At 42.5% G+C, this 18,973-nt stretch overlaps 1 protein-coding gene across 1 annotated transcript in view; it reads right to left on the reverse strand.

Moving 5' to 3' along the window:
- oxsr1b (oxidative stress responsive kinase 1b) overlaps window positions 1–18,973 on the reverse strand; it is a 32,629-nt gene that overhangs the window by 3,856 nt on the left and 9,800 nt on the right. The window contains exons 3-11 of the mRNA XM_028433140.1: window positions 16,346–16,454; window positions 10,394–10,535; window positions 5,026–5,081; window positions 4,703–4,812; window positions 3,646–3,747; window positions 3,399–3,532; window positions 3,202–3,250; window positions 1,995–2,060; window positions 1,789–1,911 (exon numbers count right to left, since the gene is read on the reverse strand). Coding sequence (XP_028288941.1) covers window positions 1,789–1,911; window positions 1,995–2,060; window positions 3,202–3,250; window positions 3,399–3,532; window positions 3,646–3,747; window positions 4,703–4,812; window positions 5,026–5,081; window positions 10,394–10,535; window positions 16,346–16,454 — 891 coding nt within the window. The remainder of the gene's footprint in view (window positions 1–1,788; window positions 1,912–1,994; window positions 2,061–3,201; window positions 3,251–3,398; window positions 3,533–3,645; window positions 3,748–4,702; window positions 4,813–5,025; window positions 5,082–10,393; window positions 10,536–16,345; window positions 16,455–18,973) is intronic.

Raw genomic sequence — 18,973 nt, forward strand, 5'->3', positions numbered from 1 at the left:
GCCCTGAACAATGTAAACCGAGATTCATCCGTGAAGAGAACACCTCTCCAACGTGCTAGACGCCATCGAATGTGAGCATTTGCCCACTCAAGTCTGTTACGGCGACGATCTGGAGTCAGGTTAAGACCCCGATAAGGACGACGAGCATGCAGTTGAGCTTCCCTGAGACGGTTTCTGACAGTTTGTGCAGAAATTGTTTGGTTATGCAAACCAATTGTTTCAGCAGCTGTCTGAGTGGCTGGTCTCAGACGATCTCGGAGGTGAACCTGCTGGATGTGGAGGTCCTGGGCTGGTGTGGTTACTTGTGGTCTGCGGTTGTGAGGCCGGTTGGATGTACTGCCATATTCTCTGAAACGCCTTTGGAGACGGCTTATGGTGGAGAAATGAACATTCAATGCACGAGCAACAGATCTGGTTGACATTCCTGCTGTCAGCATGCCAATTGCACGCTCCCTCAATGCTTGTGGCATCTGTGGCATTTTGCTGTGAGACAAAACTGCACATTTCAGGGTGGCCTTTTATTGTGGGCAGTTTAAGGTACACCTGTGCACTAATCATGATGTCAGATCAGCATCTTCATGTGGCACACCTGTGAGGTGGGATGGATTATCTCAGCAAAGCAGAAGTGCTCACTATCACACATTTAGACAGATTTGTGAACAATGTTTGAGAGGAATGGTAATATTGTGTATCTGGAATGAAGTTTAGATCTTCAAGTCCATCTCATGAAACATGGGAGCAAAAACAAAAGTGTTGCGTTTATATTTTTGTTGAGTGTATTATAGAGCCGGGCTCCAGAATTTCAACATTTGTAGAATTATCAGCTCGTGGGAGAGTTAACAACTCCAGAGCTGCTGTTTGAATTTCAAATTCAGTTTGCCAACAAGCAGCCAAAAACAAAGCAGCATGAAAGGAGCAGAGAGTCAAGTTTTAAGTCCTTGATGGTTATTAGTGCTCTCTTTGAAGACCACTTACAAGGCAGATGAGTTACTGGCCTTGTTTTTTTATTAAATGTGATTTGGTCAGTATGAAAGAAAAAGTGATACAAAAAAGAGAAATGGAAATACAGATGGCTTCCAGGAACGGAAACTCTCACTCCTTGCATTAATATTGCTTAGTTGTTTCCTTCCCATGTAACAGAACAAATCACCCTTTAAAAAGGACATCTACAGTGCTAACTAATGGAGCATGTGGGTCAAATTCCACTCACGTGTGATGAGCAGACTTCTGCTCAGTAACAAAGCAGTAAAGCTCCCCTTCAAACAAACTCACTGCATAACTACAAATCACCTTACTCTAGTGTAAAGTTATATAAAGCTAAACAAAGCCAGCATTATATGAAGGGGAAGTCTAAATGAGACTTGTGAGACAGCTGTCTCCAGATGTGCCCTGTGTGGTCCCTTACACTAACATCAGGTCATCTGCCCTTTCTACTGCCACATGCTTCCCCAGCTTTAACGTGAGAGTCCTTCCTTGTTAAGGGAATGCCATCTGTATCATGGTGGCAAGTGAACAACCCTGGACGCAGGCAGCTCGAGTGGGTAGGAGAAGCGCACTTGTCGCCTGGGGGCACTAACAGGCTTCACCTGCTGCTCCTTGGCCGTCAGACAGAACACACATAACATAAATAAGGGGAGACTCAGTGGAGAGACAGTGGACAAACATGCTACTGCACAGACATGAGAATGACAATTTAAACAGCGATTAAAAGACATGACATGTGAAGTATAACAAGTGTTATTGTGTGTCTGTGTGTGGGGGAGAAAAAGATAGGTAGGCTCGTCTCACCCTTAAGGCTGCAACAGCTAATTTGCCTTCTTCACTTTCTTCATCCAGCTCATCATCACTCCATTCCCACTCGCCATCCTCTGTTTTATGCAGCCGGCCGCTGGACCCCGGCACTCGGCGTACCTGACAAACACAGGCGAAGACAAATGAACTCGTGTTTGTGGCAGCAAAGCACAAAATGAAGATGTAAATATTTGTCATCTTACCTTTTTCGACCTCTCTGTTATTGTGGGCGCCCTCTGAATTAGCTTCTCATGTAAATACTCATGGGTCTGACACGAGAGAAAATAATCATTAGTTATTGTTCACTAGTCTTCTACATCTGTTTATTGTGCCACTTTGTTAAATCTTATTCAGAGGTTTAACCTATAATGAGCCTTAATAAGACACCACACCACTGCCCTTCCTGTCAATTTTAGGGTTTAATTCAAAATCCTTTTTAATTAGGGCCTGAGCACCGAACAGTGTGAGAGCCCTATTGAAACCCTAGGGATCATTATTTTTCATTATTTATTTATTTTAATTTTTCGTGGCCTCAAAGTTGACCACTGTATTTTCTGCAGTACCACCAACATACTTCTTGCAATGTGGACAAAATCTTACAGTACTGCTATGGACCTGAGTCTGAACAGATATATATGCTAATAGGATGTTACAGTCACAGCGCCACCTACTGGCAGCCAGAAAAAGCATAGGAGAGGAGACAGCGATGGCCCCGCAGATCGCAAGGTGTGAGGGCCCACAATGCTGCTTGCAGCTTTAACTTGGTTTAAAGTCATACGCAACCCAACTTCCCTAAATATCTTACATATCATACTGACATACAGTTTAGTGATGCTTACTTCACTTGACTTTTTATTATTGTGTCTGCAACAAAAATAAAACAAACAAACAAGCAGACTGTATCAACAAATAATTCTAAAATAATGACACAGCCTGCCCTCTGCTGTTTATACAGAGTATTGCAGCCGACAGGGATCTGGTGGAGTGGGCCAACCCGGTTGTGTGACCTGCTGAACCAGCACTTTAGTTGTTCCAGTTGCTAGGGCAGAGAGCAGCCAGAGGCTCTGTGCTGGTGCTTATCCCTGCCTTTGTCAGAAACAGCTTTGCAGGCCAATAATGAGAGGAATGCAAAAACGACCTCCGCCTGCGTCAGATACACTGACAATCTGAGAAGTACCCTCACAGTAAGCCCTTCTTTAATCGACTCAAAACCCCAAGACCTAAAACAAAAATTCATCTGCAGTCTTAAGGAGCAGCTTCATTTTAACAAGGGGTCCTTCAGACACAATCGCTTCTACAGGCACAGACTTTTACTCATCAACCAGCTCAGCCGCTGCCTGTAAGAGGGATGATGCTGACTCACTGCCTAACTGATACAGTCTAAGGTCCAGAGGGAGCTTAAGCACCTACCTTTGCTTTTTGAAAGAATTTATGCTTCAACAACTCTGATGATGTTGGCCTGAAAAACAGCAGAATGCGTGAATTACTTCTGTTCATTTCACAGTGACAACATTTATACACTGTCAATGATGGAAAAACTGGCAAAGTGTATGTTTAATAGAACTAGTGAAGCACATAACACACAACAATATAACAGAATATATCACCTTTTCTCCGGGTCCTTCTGTAGACACAGGGAGATCATCTTTCTGAAGGATTTGCCATATTTCTTTACTGTCTCTTTGTCTGTGATGCCAGTCTCCAGACTGGGTGGGTCATTCTGCAGCGTCAGCATCAAGACCTGAACACAGCACAAACACTTGTACTCACAGCTAGACAGAATTCTTTTAGTGTCACTAATCAACCAGGATGAGAAATGTTGTAATGAATAAGAAGTGTCCACAGTATATTTACCTTCATTGGTGGGTATTTGTGATAAGGTGCAGCTCCTGTAGCAAGCTCAATGGCAGTGATTCCAAAACTCCAGATATCTGCTTTGAAATCATAACCCCTCACCTGTGTGAGAAAGCATAATGTTCACATCTCTAAACAGGACATTTACTCACATTTTTAGTTTTACAGAACAGAAGCTGCTCTTCCACTGGTTAAATATTTAAATTATCCACTGATTATCCACTACATTAAAACCTAATGCCTCGACAGGGACCACCGCGTCTGCCAATAAATGAGTGGGTCTCTCAGATCCTTTGGTTGTCCTGTATTCCTGCTTTTAACAATTGACAATAAAAATAATGGACAAAGATTCCATGACATCACCCGTAGGTTTCTGAAGCACTGTTTTAAGTCCCTGTGGGAAGGTCCGAGAGGCTTTGATTGTCACCATGTTGTCTAAACTCTAAAAACAGGCAAAGAGGTGGAGCGCAAGTGCAATGCTTTGCTATGGGGCAGCTGCCTGTCACTCAGAATTGTCACACCCATAATTAATTAAAAAAAATAATAAAATCACCGCCCATGCAGTTGTTACTAACAGGGAACAAATCAATAGAGATCAGAGTTTTGTACCAGACTGCAAACATGTTTATTGCTGTCTGTCTGTCTGGACATTTTAACATGGGAGTCGCTTTTGGAACCAGCCCCAAGCACTTTTTAGCACTTCCACATTGACTTCATTGTCAGTCCTGGAGGCCGCCCCTTCCTTTTAACTCAGAGGGCTGTTCTTTTGCAGCCTAATATGCTGTATATCCTATCCTGTGAGAGGTAAAATAGGAGATAATCAATAGTATTCATTTCACCTGGCAGTGGTTTAAATATAGTGGCTAATCAGTACACATAATCTGCAAGTTTACATCCTCTGTATGGGGTTACATTGGTATAAGTGTTTACTGATGACACAGGCATAAAGGCTGCAGGATGTTGCTTTCTAAAATTGAGTAATCATTGAGTAGGTGTAAGGCACACTATAGCCTCCATTGTGTCTGTTTTCTGATATGTTGGTTAAAGAGGGACAGACCTGCTCCATGACCTCTGGGGCCATCCAGCACGGTGTTCCTACAAACGTCTTTCGCACTTTATTTCGAGTGATGTCACCACCTGTGGCTAGAAAGGCACTGACGCCAAAATCTGACAGAAGATAAAAAAATAAGACAGACACACACAAAGCAGTAAGTCAACAACAGAAGTGCCATTACAGCACAAACAGACTGAGACACAGGGATAATGTCAGCTGTCAAGGGGAGCAAATGCGGTTTTAGTAAAGGTGAGAAAAGCATCCACAGCTTCACGACTAATCTGGGTCAATAGAATGAAACATGCTGTTGCCTTGTGGCTAAATACCTGCAATTTGCACTGAACCATCATCCCCGAGTAGAATGTTTCCAGCCTTCAGATCCCTGCGAATAAACAAGTCAAGAATTTGCATATTAACCAAAAGCTTCTCACACAGCACTGGAATGAGTTTAACATCATCATTACAAACTCTCATTTCATTTCTCATTTCCAGCACAGTTTATTCCAGACACACACACAGACAGTCTGTAGTTAATTTGTTCATCCCTGCTCAGGCTCCCCTGGTGGCGATAAGAGGATTCAGCAGGGACAGCTGTCTGGCTGCCTGTCTGCCACACAGAACGAAAGCTGCCATCTCGCCAGACAGACAGAGTTGTCATAGCAACAGACTTTCAGAGAGATAGAAACAAAGAGTCAAGTGGGAGGCGAGGATGTAAAAGAAAGGACAGCAGGACAACAGTTAGTCCTCTCTGCTGTCCAGTGTTTTGGGAAATGAATGAACATTTTAACAGACAATAACAAAATAAAGTTAGTCAGCCATTACGTCACCTTAAACAGCATCCGACAGATCTGGTTGGCACATATTAGCACAGCGAGATCTTAAAACAGCACTGACAGGCAGACAAATGATTCAAAAAAGATGTGATGTAAAATTCTGAGTAGTTCATGTGTCTACCAGAAGGGGGCACTGAAGTAAAAAGCCTGCAGCCTTAGCTGACACATAAATGCTGTTGGATCATTGCAGCAAACAAATTGGTCTCAATAAAAAGGACTGTAAAAATAGTATGGTCTGAAGAAAACTGGTTTGGAGACAAGACATCACAGCATCCAAGACACAAAGATTTACTCTACTGCTTTATTGGTTCTATAATTAAGTCCATATGCCACATACTAGATACGTGGGGAGGAAAAGCTTTAGAGAGCACTGATCGTTAGAAAGATTATCAGATAAGCACACTGCTTACTTTAAATGCATGCTAAAAACTTTCCCAACTCACAAGGACAGTGGTGCTCAGACTTCCTAAAGTAGGATGTTGAATAAGCAGTTTGGATTAAGCCCCCATTTTCCTGCAGCTACAAGCTACAAGTGTAATCCTCACAATACAGCTACTCAAACCAGACAATGTGCTGAAGGGACCCAAGAGTTTGCAGGCTGCAGCTCCGATCTTTGTTCATACTCTTATGAATACTTGAATGTAGAGGCCACTTTAGCTTAGAGTGCCCCAGTAAAATACCAGAAGATCTCCAGGCAGGGAGTGGCAAACACTGAGACCCAGAGGGAGGACAGCAGCATATGTCACATATTAGGACCATAGGCTGAAATCAACGGATGGGGATTCCCAGGGCAGGGCGGATAATACAACTATCCAGAACCACACACGGATAACACATGGGGCAGAGTCTGAGACTGTGTCATCTCTAAGGTGTGTGTTTCCAGTAATACGTTCTGACAGAAAAAGCTGGTTGTGTACTATATGTGGTAAAACTTTGATGTGCATTTATGTCTAGACAAGTTTAATTACATAACTGTCACAGTGGGGATGATGCAGAGGAAGGGAATGGGTGGATAGAAAGCAAACATGACAGCTTCCGCTTGTGGCTTAGAAAAACCACCGTTGGATATGTCTGCTACCGTCTAACGTCTGTGCTCGGCGGCTCCCCGGCTTGTCCCGCTGTCACTTTGCTGCCCTGACATTAACAACTAGGTGATATCAGGTCACAGTATCTTCCAGTGTCTTGCTACATTTTCTTAAAGAACACACTCATTCTCTACCTTTGGTATTGGTACATCTAACAGGGATAAATTACATGCTGTAATTTGAGATGTTGCTTTTTAGGGATGGTAGTGGAGGCACAGAGTGGACCACTTGACGCTGAAAGACAAGTCTGGGGGGTGTCCCAAAATACTTTCCCTCATTTACACAACCACTGTCCCCAATCTCAGAGGGCCCCATCACGTCTTCTACAGGGATTAGCCTGGGTTAATGATGTACAGGACTTTTATTATGGGTTCAGTGGAGGCCAATTAAAGTTCTGCCAACTTTTTATCTTACCACATTTTTCCAGGAAAACCATGTAACTTTAGGACACATCCTGGAAGCAAGCCAGAGGGTTGACCTGTCTTAGAAGTCAGGAGTATGCTACACTGATGTCTTCAGCAGTCTGTTGAAGTTTCGTTATACTTTAATCATAATGCTCATCACAGTGACAGCAGCCTCATGTATGTCTTTCAACAGTGCTACCAGCACAGGCCATTCTTTACTGCATGCAGACAGCATTTTCTTTCAGTAAAGACTCCCTTTTAGCAAAAAGAAGCTGCAGAACCTTCCCTGAAACATGTCAGACCTAGCAAAACATTGTTAGGCCAATGGAAAGTAGTGCATGTCAAAACTTTGCCAGCATGGCATTAGAGGGAAAAAACAACCAATTTAAATCCATAATTTGAGAAATATGAATGTGCAGAAATTCATGGCAATTCATAAAAAACAAAGTTCCACTGGCAGCCCCACAGCCACTGATGAATGTGGCTACAAATAAAGATCAAAAGTCAGAATTCATGTTTTCAAGTTGTTAGGTTAATGAATTAGCCTGTGACTCACAAAGTGTTTTTACTACTTCAAAGCAGTTTTGAGCTTAAAGCCACGGATCAGAGCCATGCTACTGCCCTCACATTTCAGCAATATACTGTGTGTCTCTAGATGACATCATCCACATGACACACTGCTGTTCAGCTTGTTAAAATTCACAAAACAAAATGATTGTCAGAGACGCTATCTGTGAATTACAGCATGAACAAACATGGAAAGCCTTATCAATTGAAAGGAGATCTGATTCCTACACTCATTCAAAAATTACAGAGGCTATGGTTCACATGGTTCACTGCAGCATATTGTAATGCTCCGAGAAAAAGGCTGCAGAGTGCAGACAGTCATTAACATTCACAAGAGAAGAAGAGGAGGAGGAGGGAGTAGGAGGAGGTGGTGACACAATGCACCATGCAAGTTCAAAGAAAAACTGAAGCAGATGGGTAAAAAAACTCAAGTGGAAACTCCTTGCAGTTATCCAGACACATGCTTATTCTTCTTAGCCTAAAGAAGAAGTAATGATTTATTTGATGTTATGAAACAAAAAAGATGTAAAATTAAACGAGGCATGTGGTCCCACCATATTTATGACTTACTGAAATGATAGCCCACAGTAGCCAGGTGGTAGCAGACCTGGTATGAAACTGTCAAGAAGATTTATCAATCTCATCTGGCAGCCCGTGCACCTTGCAGCTTCACCGGGTCACCTCTGATGACATTACATCCTGGTGCCAGGCCTACAGTGCCCCTAACAGGGCAGTAAAAGACGGTTTATGAGATGCCCTGTGGGTCTCCTGCTGGGATAGATTACCTTGTTTATCTGCCTCTCTTTAAAAATACCCTATTGACCATACATTTATCACTATGGATCCATATTTTGATTACTTTTTCCATACTTTCCACATCAGAGGCAGAGCAAGAGCCTCTCTGTGCCCCAAGACAGCATTATCTGGTCATTACTGAACTGCATACCAGAGTAATTTGCTGACAAAGACCCCCTAAGTACCTCCTATGTGAGGCTCACTACAACTGTAAGTCTGCTAATGTCTAGCAGGAGGCTTCCAAATGAACTCTGAGGCTACGATTCATCTGATGGAATTAAAAATATTCATCCGTTATGATGTGGATGATGTCTACCTGAAGTTAGAGAACAAGTGTCACCTTTGAATTACTGACTTTTCAAGCCGCTGTGAAGGAGGTGGAGCAGCTCGCTGCCTTGTGTTAAATGTCTCTGTTTGAGCCTACAGCTCAGGCCGTAAGACTCTAATTGCCTTCTTGCCCTGGGCTAGATGGAAGCATATCATGTGACACTTTCTCCCTCCTCACAAAACCCTGCCCCTTCGACTCTCTCCTCACCCCTGCCCTGAGGCTCCGACTCATATGATCCAGCTTACACCGCACAAACACGCACGGCCATATGTGCGGATTTCACATCAGCAGACGTAGATCAACTGACTGAGGCTCCCCCTCTCTCAGCATGACAAGACACAGTGTTAAAAGCAGGTTTTTCTCAGGAAAAACATGACCTCCTCTCTGGCAGTGACCGATAACCCTGTCACATTATGCTGAACAGGCCGCAGAATCACAATACACTGCAGTGGAATTTCCTTTTAATTAGTCCACTAATTTTTACATAATCTAATTCCTACATGTCTACCTATAGTTTCTATAGAACACAGCAGTTTTCTAATTTGCAGCTTGATAAGCTGATGATATCAATGTCCTTTACATTCATATACATAGCAGTAGATGCTGAGCACATGGTCGGTCAAGCCTCCCTTTACTTCTCAATGACGTGCTACTCTGAAGGCTGCTGAGCACTTAACCAGGCTATGCATTACTTACAGATGTGGCCTATCCTGGGTGGTGCGTGTGCCACCAGGAGAACAGAGGAGGTGTATAAAAAGGTGAGTAATGAATATTAAATACACAGGAAGTATTGTGATGGCTTTAAGCTCATTGTAACAGGCTGAATGTGGCGACTTAGCCGGGTCTTGAACTGGCTTAGAGGAGAGCTTTCAGGATCACATTTCCTGTGGCATGCTAATCTGCCATTAACACATTACACTTATGCACATTCTTTTCAACATCTATTAAGTGTTCGTCAGTGTTTCTAAGTTGATGCTGTCAGAGATTCTTCCACTGTATTTATATCATGTGCTAACACTTTAGTAGTGTACTAGTACAACAGGATGGAGATGACTGATATTTTTTCATAACCATTCTTTAGTGGTGAGCCACAAACCCATCATTACTGCTTCTTCATCTTGACACAGTGCCTTTGATAAAGTATACTGTCTCATCTCTGCATGGGTGTGGGTGTGTGGGGCAGTGGGAATCAACCGCTTATATTCATTTAAAGCACAAAAGCCCTTTAAAAGATGGCAAGAATCGTCTACCTACATGCTAACTACACGGATAGCTCCACTGACTGCTTTCATGCTTTCAGAGCCCATCAGGCTCTGTTTTATAGTTGTGTTTCATCTTTGGTGATTGGTTTACTGATCTGATATGTTAAATCTAATCACCTCTTAAATATGTTTTGCGGTTTCCAAGAACTATTTCTCAAAAGATTTAGTGTAACAAATTTGACCTGAATACAAGCCACCATCACATTTTCTTCTTTGCCAATGAACTGACTTATCTGAATAAGACAGACTGAGAATATGTGACCTGACCACCGGGGAAAAGACAGGAGGAGACGGAGACATGCATTTCTGCTCTATAAACCATGAAGGTGAACTCTGATAAAGTCTTTTTGTAATGATGAAAAGCTCTGTGTCTGTGTCAATTTTATTGTGGTACTAGTGGAGGGCATCTTGATTTGTTACCTGTGGATCTGTCCATTCTTGTGTAGGTATTCCAGTCCTTCAAGTACATCCTTCAACACAGTGGCTATGCTGGCCTCGTCCAGGACCCCTGTCTTGTGCTCTCCTCGTGAGATGATATGCTTGATCACGTCCAGCACTGAGCCTGACAAGCAAATAAGACAGCAAATAAAATGGTTGACAGAAAAAAGCTAGACTTGCACTACAATGTCATGCTGTATTTTTCTCTGTTGAAAAAATACATTGGTGATTGTCGACAGTAACATCAGGGAGAAAACAAAATTATCTAGCAGCAGAAATGACTAGTTAAATAAATTCTTTCTGATTAAAGCTAATGGTCAACCTCCTGCACAGATAAAAGAGTCACCTCAGGGTAGCTCATATCATTTGTTAAGCCCACGCAAAACAAAAAGTGATTTATGAAAACACATACTTCCTGGTGGACTGGCAGACATTCAGTCAAGATAATTCTTGTATAATCTCATATTGTTTGGACAAATTAGATTGCTGGGACACAAGGACCTTTTTTTCCAGTCCCAGTAAAATGGATTTTATTCCAGGGGAAACAAATGATTTAACTATGCTAAGACAAAGTCCTATAACCATAAACAACACCATGACCTTCTAACTGTCCATGGCAAAACAAACCAGTGGTGGAGGGAGAAGAAAAAAAATCATTACCAAGCATTTTAAAGGGTAAATATGCTCTTTGTAGACCGTTGCATTCAAACAACATGGTAAAATTAGCATGGCTACTGTCAATCCATATTATCAACCCATGCAACATTTTACTAATGCATTCAGCTGGTGCATCTTTTAAGAAAACTTTAAATGCCGCAGAGATTTTTGACCCTATTCTGAGGTGCCTGCAACATTGTCAAAGTACACGTTTGAAGACATTTTTATGACAAAGCTATCCCATTCTACAGGCAGCGGAGAATGCATCAGGTGGATCATTCGAGGTTGTTAAAGATATGCCAGGATTCATTGCATGCTGGTTATGGTTGGATACATTTTTTCACAATAGAATAGAGCAGCTGACTATGCATTTGGAACCCTGATAGCCAAAGATATCTTAGTAGAAACCAGCAGGTTGCTAGGTGACAGGAGCGATGTGTGGTGGCAGCTGGTGACACAAAAAGGAAATCCTCTGTAGGCTAGATCATTTCATTCATTTCAACAATGCTTGGTGCAGCCTTCACAGACTGCAGAGGACACAGCCCCTAAATTTGAGCTTATTACATTAAACTCTGTCTCTCTCTCCACAGTTCTTCGATTACATAAGTTAAGATTTAAGCACAAACCTACTAGAATTTAGGGATAAGACTTTAGGTAAGCATTTCAGGCACATTCTTCTTTGTCTTTTCTAAATGGAGAGCGAGTGTAGCTGTTAACAGGCCCTGTTAGGACCAAGGAGACAAGTCACTATGTCTCCCACAGTCTGGCTCCTGCAGCATAAAGGAGACGACCTGGCTGAAAAGTCAGAGTGTCGTCACTGTATGATTTCCTTTGTGTGACTTTCCACAGGATAAAGAACATCTCTCTGAAAAGAGGTTCAGAAAATTGGGCAACACTGGTGAATGGAGACAAAGCAGAGAAGCAAAAAGAATGCCACTTGCTTGACAGGCTTTGTTGTGCTGCAGTGAGACAGCGACACAAACATCACACTGCCACGCTGTCTATTTGTCTACCTCTCCTGCACACACACACACCCTTGCAAACAAAAGCTGGAAATGACCACTTCAATGTCCATGAACTGTTTAATAACACAATTCCAGGATTTAATTGATTGTATTTCAGCAATTGCACCAGGCTAGAAGCACAAAGATATTTATTTGGTCAATCATTTCAGGACATCCTCGCCTGAAGCACTCACTGCATTATCCGGAGGAGGCAGCAATGACGGGCCACCTGAGACTAGACAGTGTTACTGTGTGTTGTAGACACAGCGATACTAAGATGCAGAGTGAGGAGGGGGTGAGGAGAGGCAAGGAGTTCATCGGGTTCGTCGCGCAGTGACGGCGCACAGCAGAATATGTGATTCAGCAGTGAGGGAACGAGACAAACAATTCAAAGAAAGGACAGGCAAGGGATGGCGTGAAAAGCATCCTAGATTTGTGTCTGAGTTTGAGAGATAGCAGGGTGTATTTGTGAGCATGTGAAGGAGTGAATTGGCAGGAAGAGAGAGGAGAATGTAAGAAGAGTGTAGCCTCGCATCTCTGATGTGACAGCTCTTTGAAGCGCGCTATAGAAAGGGAGTCCGTTTGATTTCTTTTTCCTCCTCTATTACTCCTTCTCACATGCCTCTCCTGCTTTCTCACTGCCTCTGCACAGTGCACTTGGTCTGAGTTTTACCTCCTTGTCTGGAGTGGCCGGAGGGAGGAGAGGAAGCAACAAGAAGTGACAGGTGACGACAGGGAAGAAATGGAGGAAGCAGGGTAAGTGAACAGAGCCAAGTCCAAATAACAGCAAAATATAGTCCCAATGAGACAACAAATGAATGTATGATTACATGGGAAAGTGGCCAAGCTGTGAATGTACTCAGCTTCAACTGGATATCACAAGTCTTGTTTAAACTGAGGTGGCAGCAAGAAAAGGTCCAGAAGTGCAGACAAACACACACACACATACACAGCATGATGCAAGCTTTGGAGGATCACTAAATGCCAGCCTCGTCAGCCTCTTTTAAATTCATCTGATTGAACTCTTCACACCTCATTAGGCTGTTTCAGGAAGCTGACACTGACTTGACAGGTTAACAATCCAGAAGTTCATTTTGTATGGGACAGGCAAGACAAATGACACCTTCTTGGTTTGAACAGTGCAAATCCCCAGAGGAAGAGTTTACATAAATCACATGGAGCTGAGTACACTTTAGATTATGCAAATATTCAGGAGCATGCCAAATCATCATTTCATTTTTAGATTTAAACTGTTGCTGTAGAAAATCTAGGGCTTTAACTTAACTCTGCTTCACTGTACTTCCAGGAACATCAACCGTTACAGAACTACTGCTCTTCTTCTCAGGCAGGAGCTTTGAGACCAAGGGAGAGGATGAGAGGGGAGGATGGGGAAGTGGAAGAAGGAAAGGAGAGCTGGTGCCAACTGTGCTAAAGGCCCATGTGGCTAGAGGAGGAGCGTGAAGGCGGGGCAAGGGAGGGGCTGCAGCAAGGCATGGGTCTTGTAAAATTAGACAGTTATTGTCCCAGACTGAATGAAGCCTCTTTCCAAACTTTTAAGTTACATCACTTTGTAGGGGAAATCCACAATGACACAAAAATAAACAAAGGGTGATTTTGTAAGTCACTATCAAAGCTCCAGGCATTTTGGCAGTATCATGATGTGACAAATCCAAACTTGACAAAGCATTTTCTCAGTCAAAATCTGATCTGTCTTTAGTTAGAGTGCACACAGAATGACAGTCGACTGAGCTCAGCAGCAGTGACGGCAGGTCGAGGCTGCACATTTATCTCCTGGGAACATATTCATTCATTTATCTGCTTACTTTGGTATGACTCATACTCCATCCCTGTGGGTTTCGGTAAATGTCTCTCCAATGTGAATTTAGTCAGTGACAGGTTATGCAGCACTCTAATGAAACAGTTGTTCACATGTCGCAGTCAGAACAGGAATTTCCTGAAATGCCCTGCGCCTGCAGCACACCTGCTTCAAAGCTCAGCTCTACAGGTTTGGCCTTGAATGGATTTGTCAGCAAGGAGGTTTGTGTTGAGGGAAGATTAGAGCTCTGCTTATTTGGGTGGGAAAACATATGACATGCAGTTCATAAGACACAGTGATGGGACCACTAATTACCATCAAATATTAGCGGTTTAACAGTTCAGTTTTAGGTGATGGCTTTTTGATGTAGAAAGCTTAATCCTGACACTGAGATCAAAATGGCATGCCAATCAGTTTTCAGTGGTAATATCACTGTTTCTATTTTAGAGTGGTGTGTGCGCCAACAGGTCACTGAAAAGCAACTTAAATGAAGTGGTGTGCAACAATCAGCATACATTTATGCTTCGCTTTAGGAGCTCAGGTTTGAATTTCTGCACACTAACTGTGCTGACTTTGAAGCCCTGGTTCAAAACTAAGCAGAGCTGAAACTTAGGTAAGTGGCCTGTACAAAACTTGGATAGATCTGTGGGAATGTGTACATTAACTTGCGTTCACAGCAAGAGCGACCAAAGCTGTAAAATCCCCGGAGGTCATTCACTTTCTATGGGCAAGAGCACTTTTGTAGCACCTAGCTACAAAAGCGATGTGCTACAAAAGTTGAGCGACTTTATGCAAATTAGCTATGGCGCAATTCAGCTGTAAAACACTGACAACTGATCAGAATGTAGACGTTCTTCACTTGCATGGATCGCAGTGAACGCACTTACTACTGTACTTTAGTTGAAATGACGGTGTTGTATGATCCTACTCTTGTTGCTTTCAGAGATTGCCACAAAAAGGCTCTGGCCTGGGACAAGGTGTTGTTGGTTAGCCTGGTGAGCTGACTGCTGTACAGTAACAGTGAGCTCTAATGCCAGAGTCTGACATAATGCTAACCAATTGCATATGTTAAAACAAACTGCTGGTAAACCTTGAGTAAACTGAGTTTTAAATAGAAAGGGGCCATTTTGAGTTAAATACTGCTTCTGGAAGCATCTGTAAACTATTTAGCTAAGCTATTACTTAGTAGCAGTAACTCTTTTACATGGTAAGTGCATCTGGCTAAAATGAGAAATTATTGCTTGACAAGTATGAGCATACACACACATGCACACTATGCAGTCTAACAATGTTCTCTATTACGCTTGAGACCTGTAGGAATGTACTGCACTACAAAGAGAAACTGTATAAACTGTCAGTATAAAACACATCAAGACTTTGTCAGATCTATTGTTGAGCTGTTATCTAGCAGAAGACATGAGACAAGCCGGAGCTGGGGGGTGCAAGGGTTTCTTACGCTCCATCAACCCGGTGGAGCAGACAGGAATTGGCCTTACTCAGGGCTGGTATGCACTGCCCCTGTGGAGTGATGGTCTATAAACTCGACCTCATTTCAGATCCGTCTCCATGGCAGGCGTCGCCATGGCCATCATTTAATTACTCAACACAATAAAACTCAACATCAAGGGCCTCTGTTTCACAAGGATAAGGAGAAGGAGAGAGGCCATCTTAAGTGGTGTCTGCTCCTGCTGGGAGGCTGGCCGTCTGCTCAAGCGTCGCTTGGCGGGCACTGTGCCCCGGGTCCAGCTGCATGGTGGCTGCATGGCGGCTGCCAAGGCGCTCCTGATTCGAGTGCATCAGGGAGAGCCAGGCATGCCACCTGGGCAGTATCCATTACAGTGGGACACTGTTTTACACAGGGGTCTGAGAGAAACGTGGACTGATAGAGAACAACAAATGTTATATAGTACAGTTAATAATAATGTGAATGTGTTGCTGATGAAAATAAAGCTGAACAATAGAATCAGATCCAGATGCAATGGTTGCATTCTGAGGGTTTCTTCTCCGCGGTGGCCCCCTGTTCGTGCTCCTCTCACTAGTTAATTGCAGCACTGCCACATGGATGCCATGACGCCAGCCTGTGGGCTGTTATTACCTCTGCCCTGTCATTAGCTCCTGTGCTGCACTGAGTTAAAGCCCTAGGAAGAGCAGCATCTCACAGGAGACACAAAGAGAATCAGTGCTGTCAAAATCCCTACAATCACAGTTAACATCACAGGCAGCATGTAGCCCGGCTCTTCATATGGTCCCACTCTCATGAGTAATGTGACCTAACAGGACAAACCAAAGCATCTTTGAGGCCATCCTCACAGTCATTTCTTTTTCATTGGCAAATAGTGAAATTGCTGTATTTGTCTGCCCTTCATCTAAACATTAAGATGGACTGAAGGCTGGAAATAAAATCTTTGACAGATAATGGAGGTATAAAGCCTTTTGAGGGATATGGTCTGCACTTACCACCACTGAGAAGCTTCATAACGAGCCACAGCTCATCCTTTACCACGAAGGAGGTGTAGTAAGACACGATGTTGGGGTGGTGGCACTGGCTCATGGCCTGAATCTCTTTCTGTTGTTGGGAAAAAGACAAACCAGAACAAGTCAGATTAATCATCTGCATTCAAGTGTTTATGTAGTCTGATAAAGCTGTAGTAGTAGAGTAGAGTAAAGTATTTAGTGGAACTGGACTGAAATTTTGTATTAAAGAAAAATCATTTTTTAAAATGTGATTTGGTGGCAGTAAGATGAACTATGAAACAAATAAACATATCTTATGATTTAACACAACTCAACTCCAAACAAACAGCCTGCTGGCCTAATATTTGACTTCCCAAAAAAGGTTTGAGAGCCTGGAGGACAGTCTCAATAAATGTTTACACCTTTAGAGCTGCAGCTATTCTTCACATTTAGTCCAATACCTAAAATCTTAATGCCATCAGTAGACAGAGGAGAAATAGGCTAGGTCAACTTAATGCACATCTATGCAGAAGTTAAAAAAAAGGCAGCCAGTACTCAGCCCTTTATACAGCACACACTCACAGGGAGTGAGTGTGAAAGCAGGAGAGCTGAGGTAATGCTGGCACAGAGGCCTAATCCATCACTTCAGCACCAGTCCCAGAGTCACTTGAGGATAGAAGAGTTTCCTCAGAGAAAGAAAATCTAGCCGACTTCAGAGGAGGAAGCTCTGATTCACTGACATTTTGGATTTGTTTTTGCACTTGAATACTTGACAAACAATATAACCTGTAGCCAGGGCTTTACAGCATTTTTAGCTGATATTATTGCTACATAAACCACATACCCACAGTGTTAGCAGAATATCAGGATAATGAAACCAATCAGTCATGAAATAATTATGGGGGTCTAAAAATAATAATATTTATTAGTTAACTGATGACTTTAGTAAAAAAGAGGGGGGGAATAATCAAACAGAAAATCTAAATTCATATGAAGTAACAGATGTGAGAATCTTAACTGAATTGTGAGTCATCGTACACCAAATTCTGAATTTTATTTAATGCAACTTTATTTTACCACAAGAGATGAACCATAAGCCTGTCAAAGCGGAAACCTCAACAACAAACGTTTGTTAAAGGCATAAATCAATAGATGCCTGTGGGTCAAGCTGTAAGCAGTCAAAGTCAGATATTCCATCAGCATAAATGCTTAGCTTACACAACCTGCATTAGCAGCTACTGCAGACTCATCACTATTGAGCCTGGGGCCTTTGGTTAGTGCCTTTAATAAGAAACACTACAAGGCAGATAAATGGCAATGTCATTGGACAAAAGAGGTTTTAGAACATGCATAATAAGGGTGGGAACAGACTGTGCATGAAGTCATTTGATAATGACAGGTACAGGCATGTTGAAATAAACACAGACCTGAGGCGTGTCTGTCAAAATACAGGTCGGCCTGATATGTTTCAGAGCAAAAGGCTGCATCCAGACTGATTATCAGTGGACTAACAGGTGAACTACATATATCACTGCAGTTCTAAGGACAGCTGCTGTTGATCATCAGACAGTTGAAAATAACTTCCAGTCTGTTGGGCCAGACAGCGAGTGATGTGGGTTGTCTCTCCCATCATTCTGCCTCTGGATAGTACAGAGAGAATAATAGTGATATAGCCTGTTGGGTGCTAACCCTCCACCCTTCCCTTCTGTTCTCAGCACAGTGAAGAGGCAGGTCACCACAGCTCTGTGGGCCAGGGTAACCCCAGAAAAGAAAAACAATGGATAACAGGGAGGATATCGTCCTCTGGCAGTTGGCATGTTTTCCCATCTTTTCCAGCAGACAATGAGAGACTCATTGTTGTGAGGATTAGGTCACTGTAAACCTATGCTTCAGCAAACGATCCTGGAAATGTTCTCATCACGCTAAACCATTCACACTACATCTAACTGTGTAACCATCAACCAACACCCTGTGACACTTGATGAAATATTTCCTCTGTAAAAACAACCTAATGCAGAGAGATCAGATAAACACTTTTGTGCATGATGACATAGTCAGGCATTAGTCAGCTTCAGATTATGAAAACAAGAAAATATTTCTTGCAAACAGTCTGTTCTTTGATTGCAGTATTGTCACACTAATCACACAGAGCAATTCTTTTCAGTGCATCCAACCTGCAGACCACAACAGACACACCTCTCTGCCACCACACACAAAGCCATCTGCTCCACACATGATTCCCCTAATTACATTTTAGATTCAATATACACTGAAGACATCAGGTGATGTGTTTATGGTAACCTGTGTAAACCATTAGTGTCAAATGAACTGAGGTAATGACCATCTGTGTAATATCTATAACCTGTCTCCCATTAGCATAACATATAACTGCCAACCAACAACTTTTAAACAAATTAACAGATTATAAATTAATTAATAGAATATCTTTTAAAAGTGATTAAATCAATTTCTTGTATTCTACTTGTATTATTCCTTACATTTAAACAACATGATTATATGAACTAATTTAACACCAAATTGCTGTGAGAAGCTTCCATGAAAAGTCTCTTTAAACATCCCATCCTGTCAAACCCTTCAACATGAGAGGTTAACTTCCATTAAGTAAAAATA

This window comes from Parambassis ranga, chromosome 20 (assembly GCF_900634625.1).
Source record: "Parambassis ranga chromosome 20, fParRan2.1, whole genome shotgun sequence".
Taxonomy (NCBI): domain Eukaryota; kingdom Metazoa; phylum Chordata; class Actinopteri; family Ambassidae; genus Parambassis; species Parambassis ranga.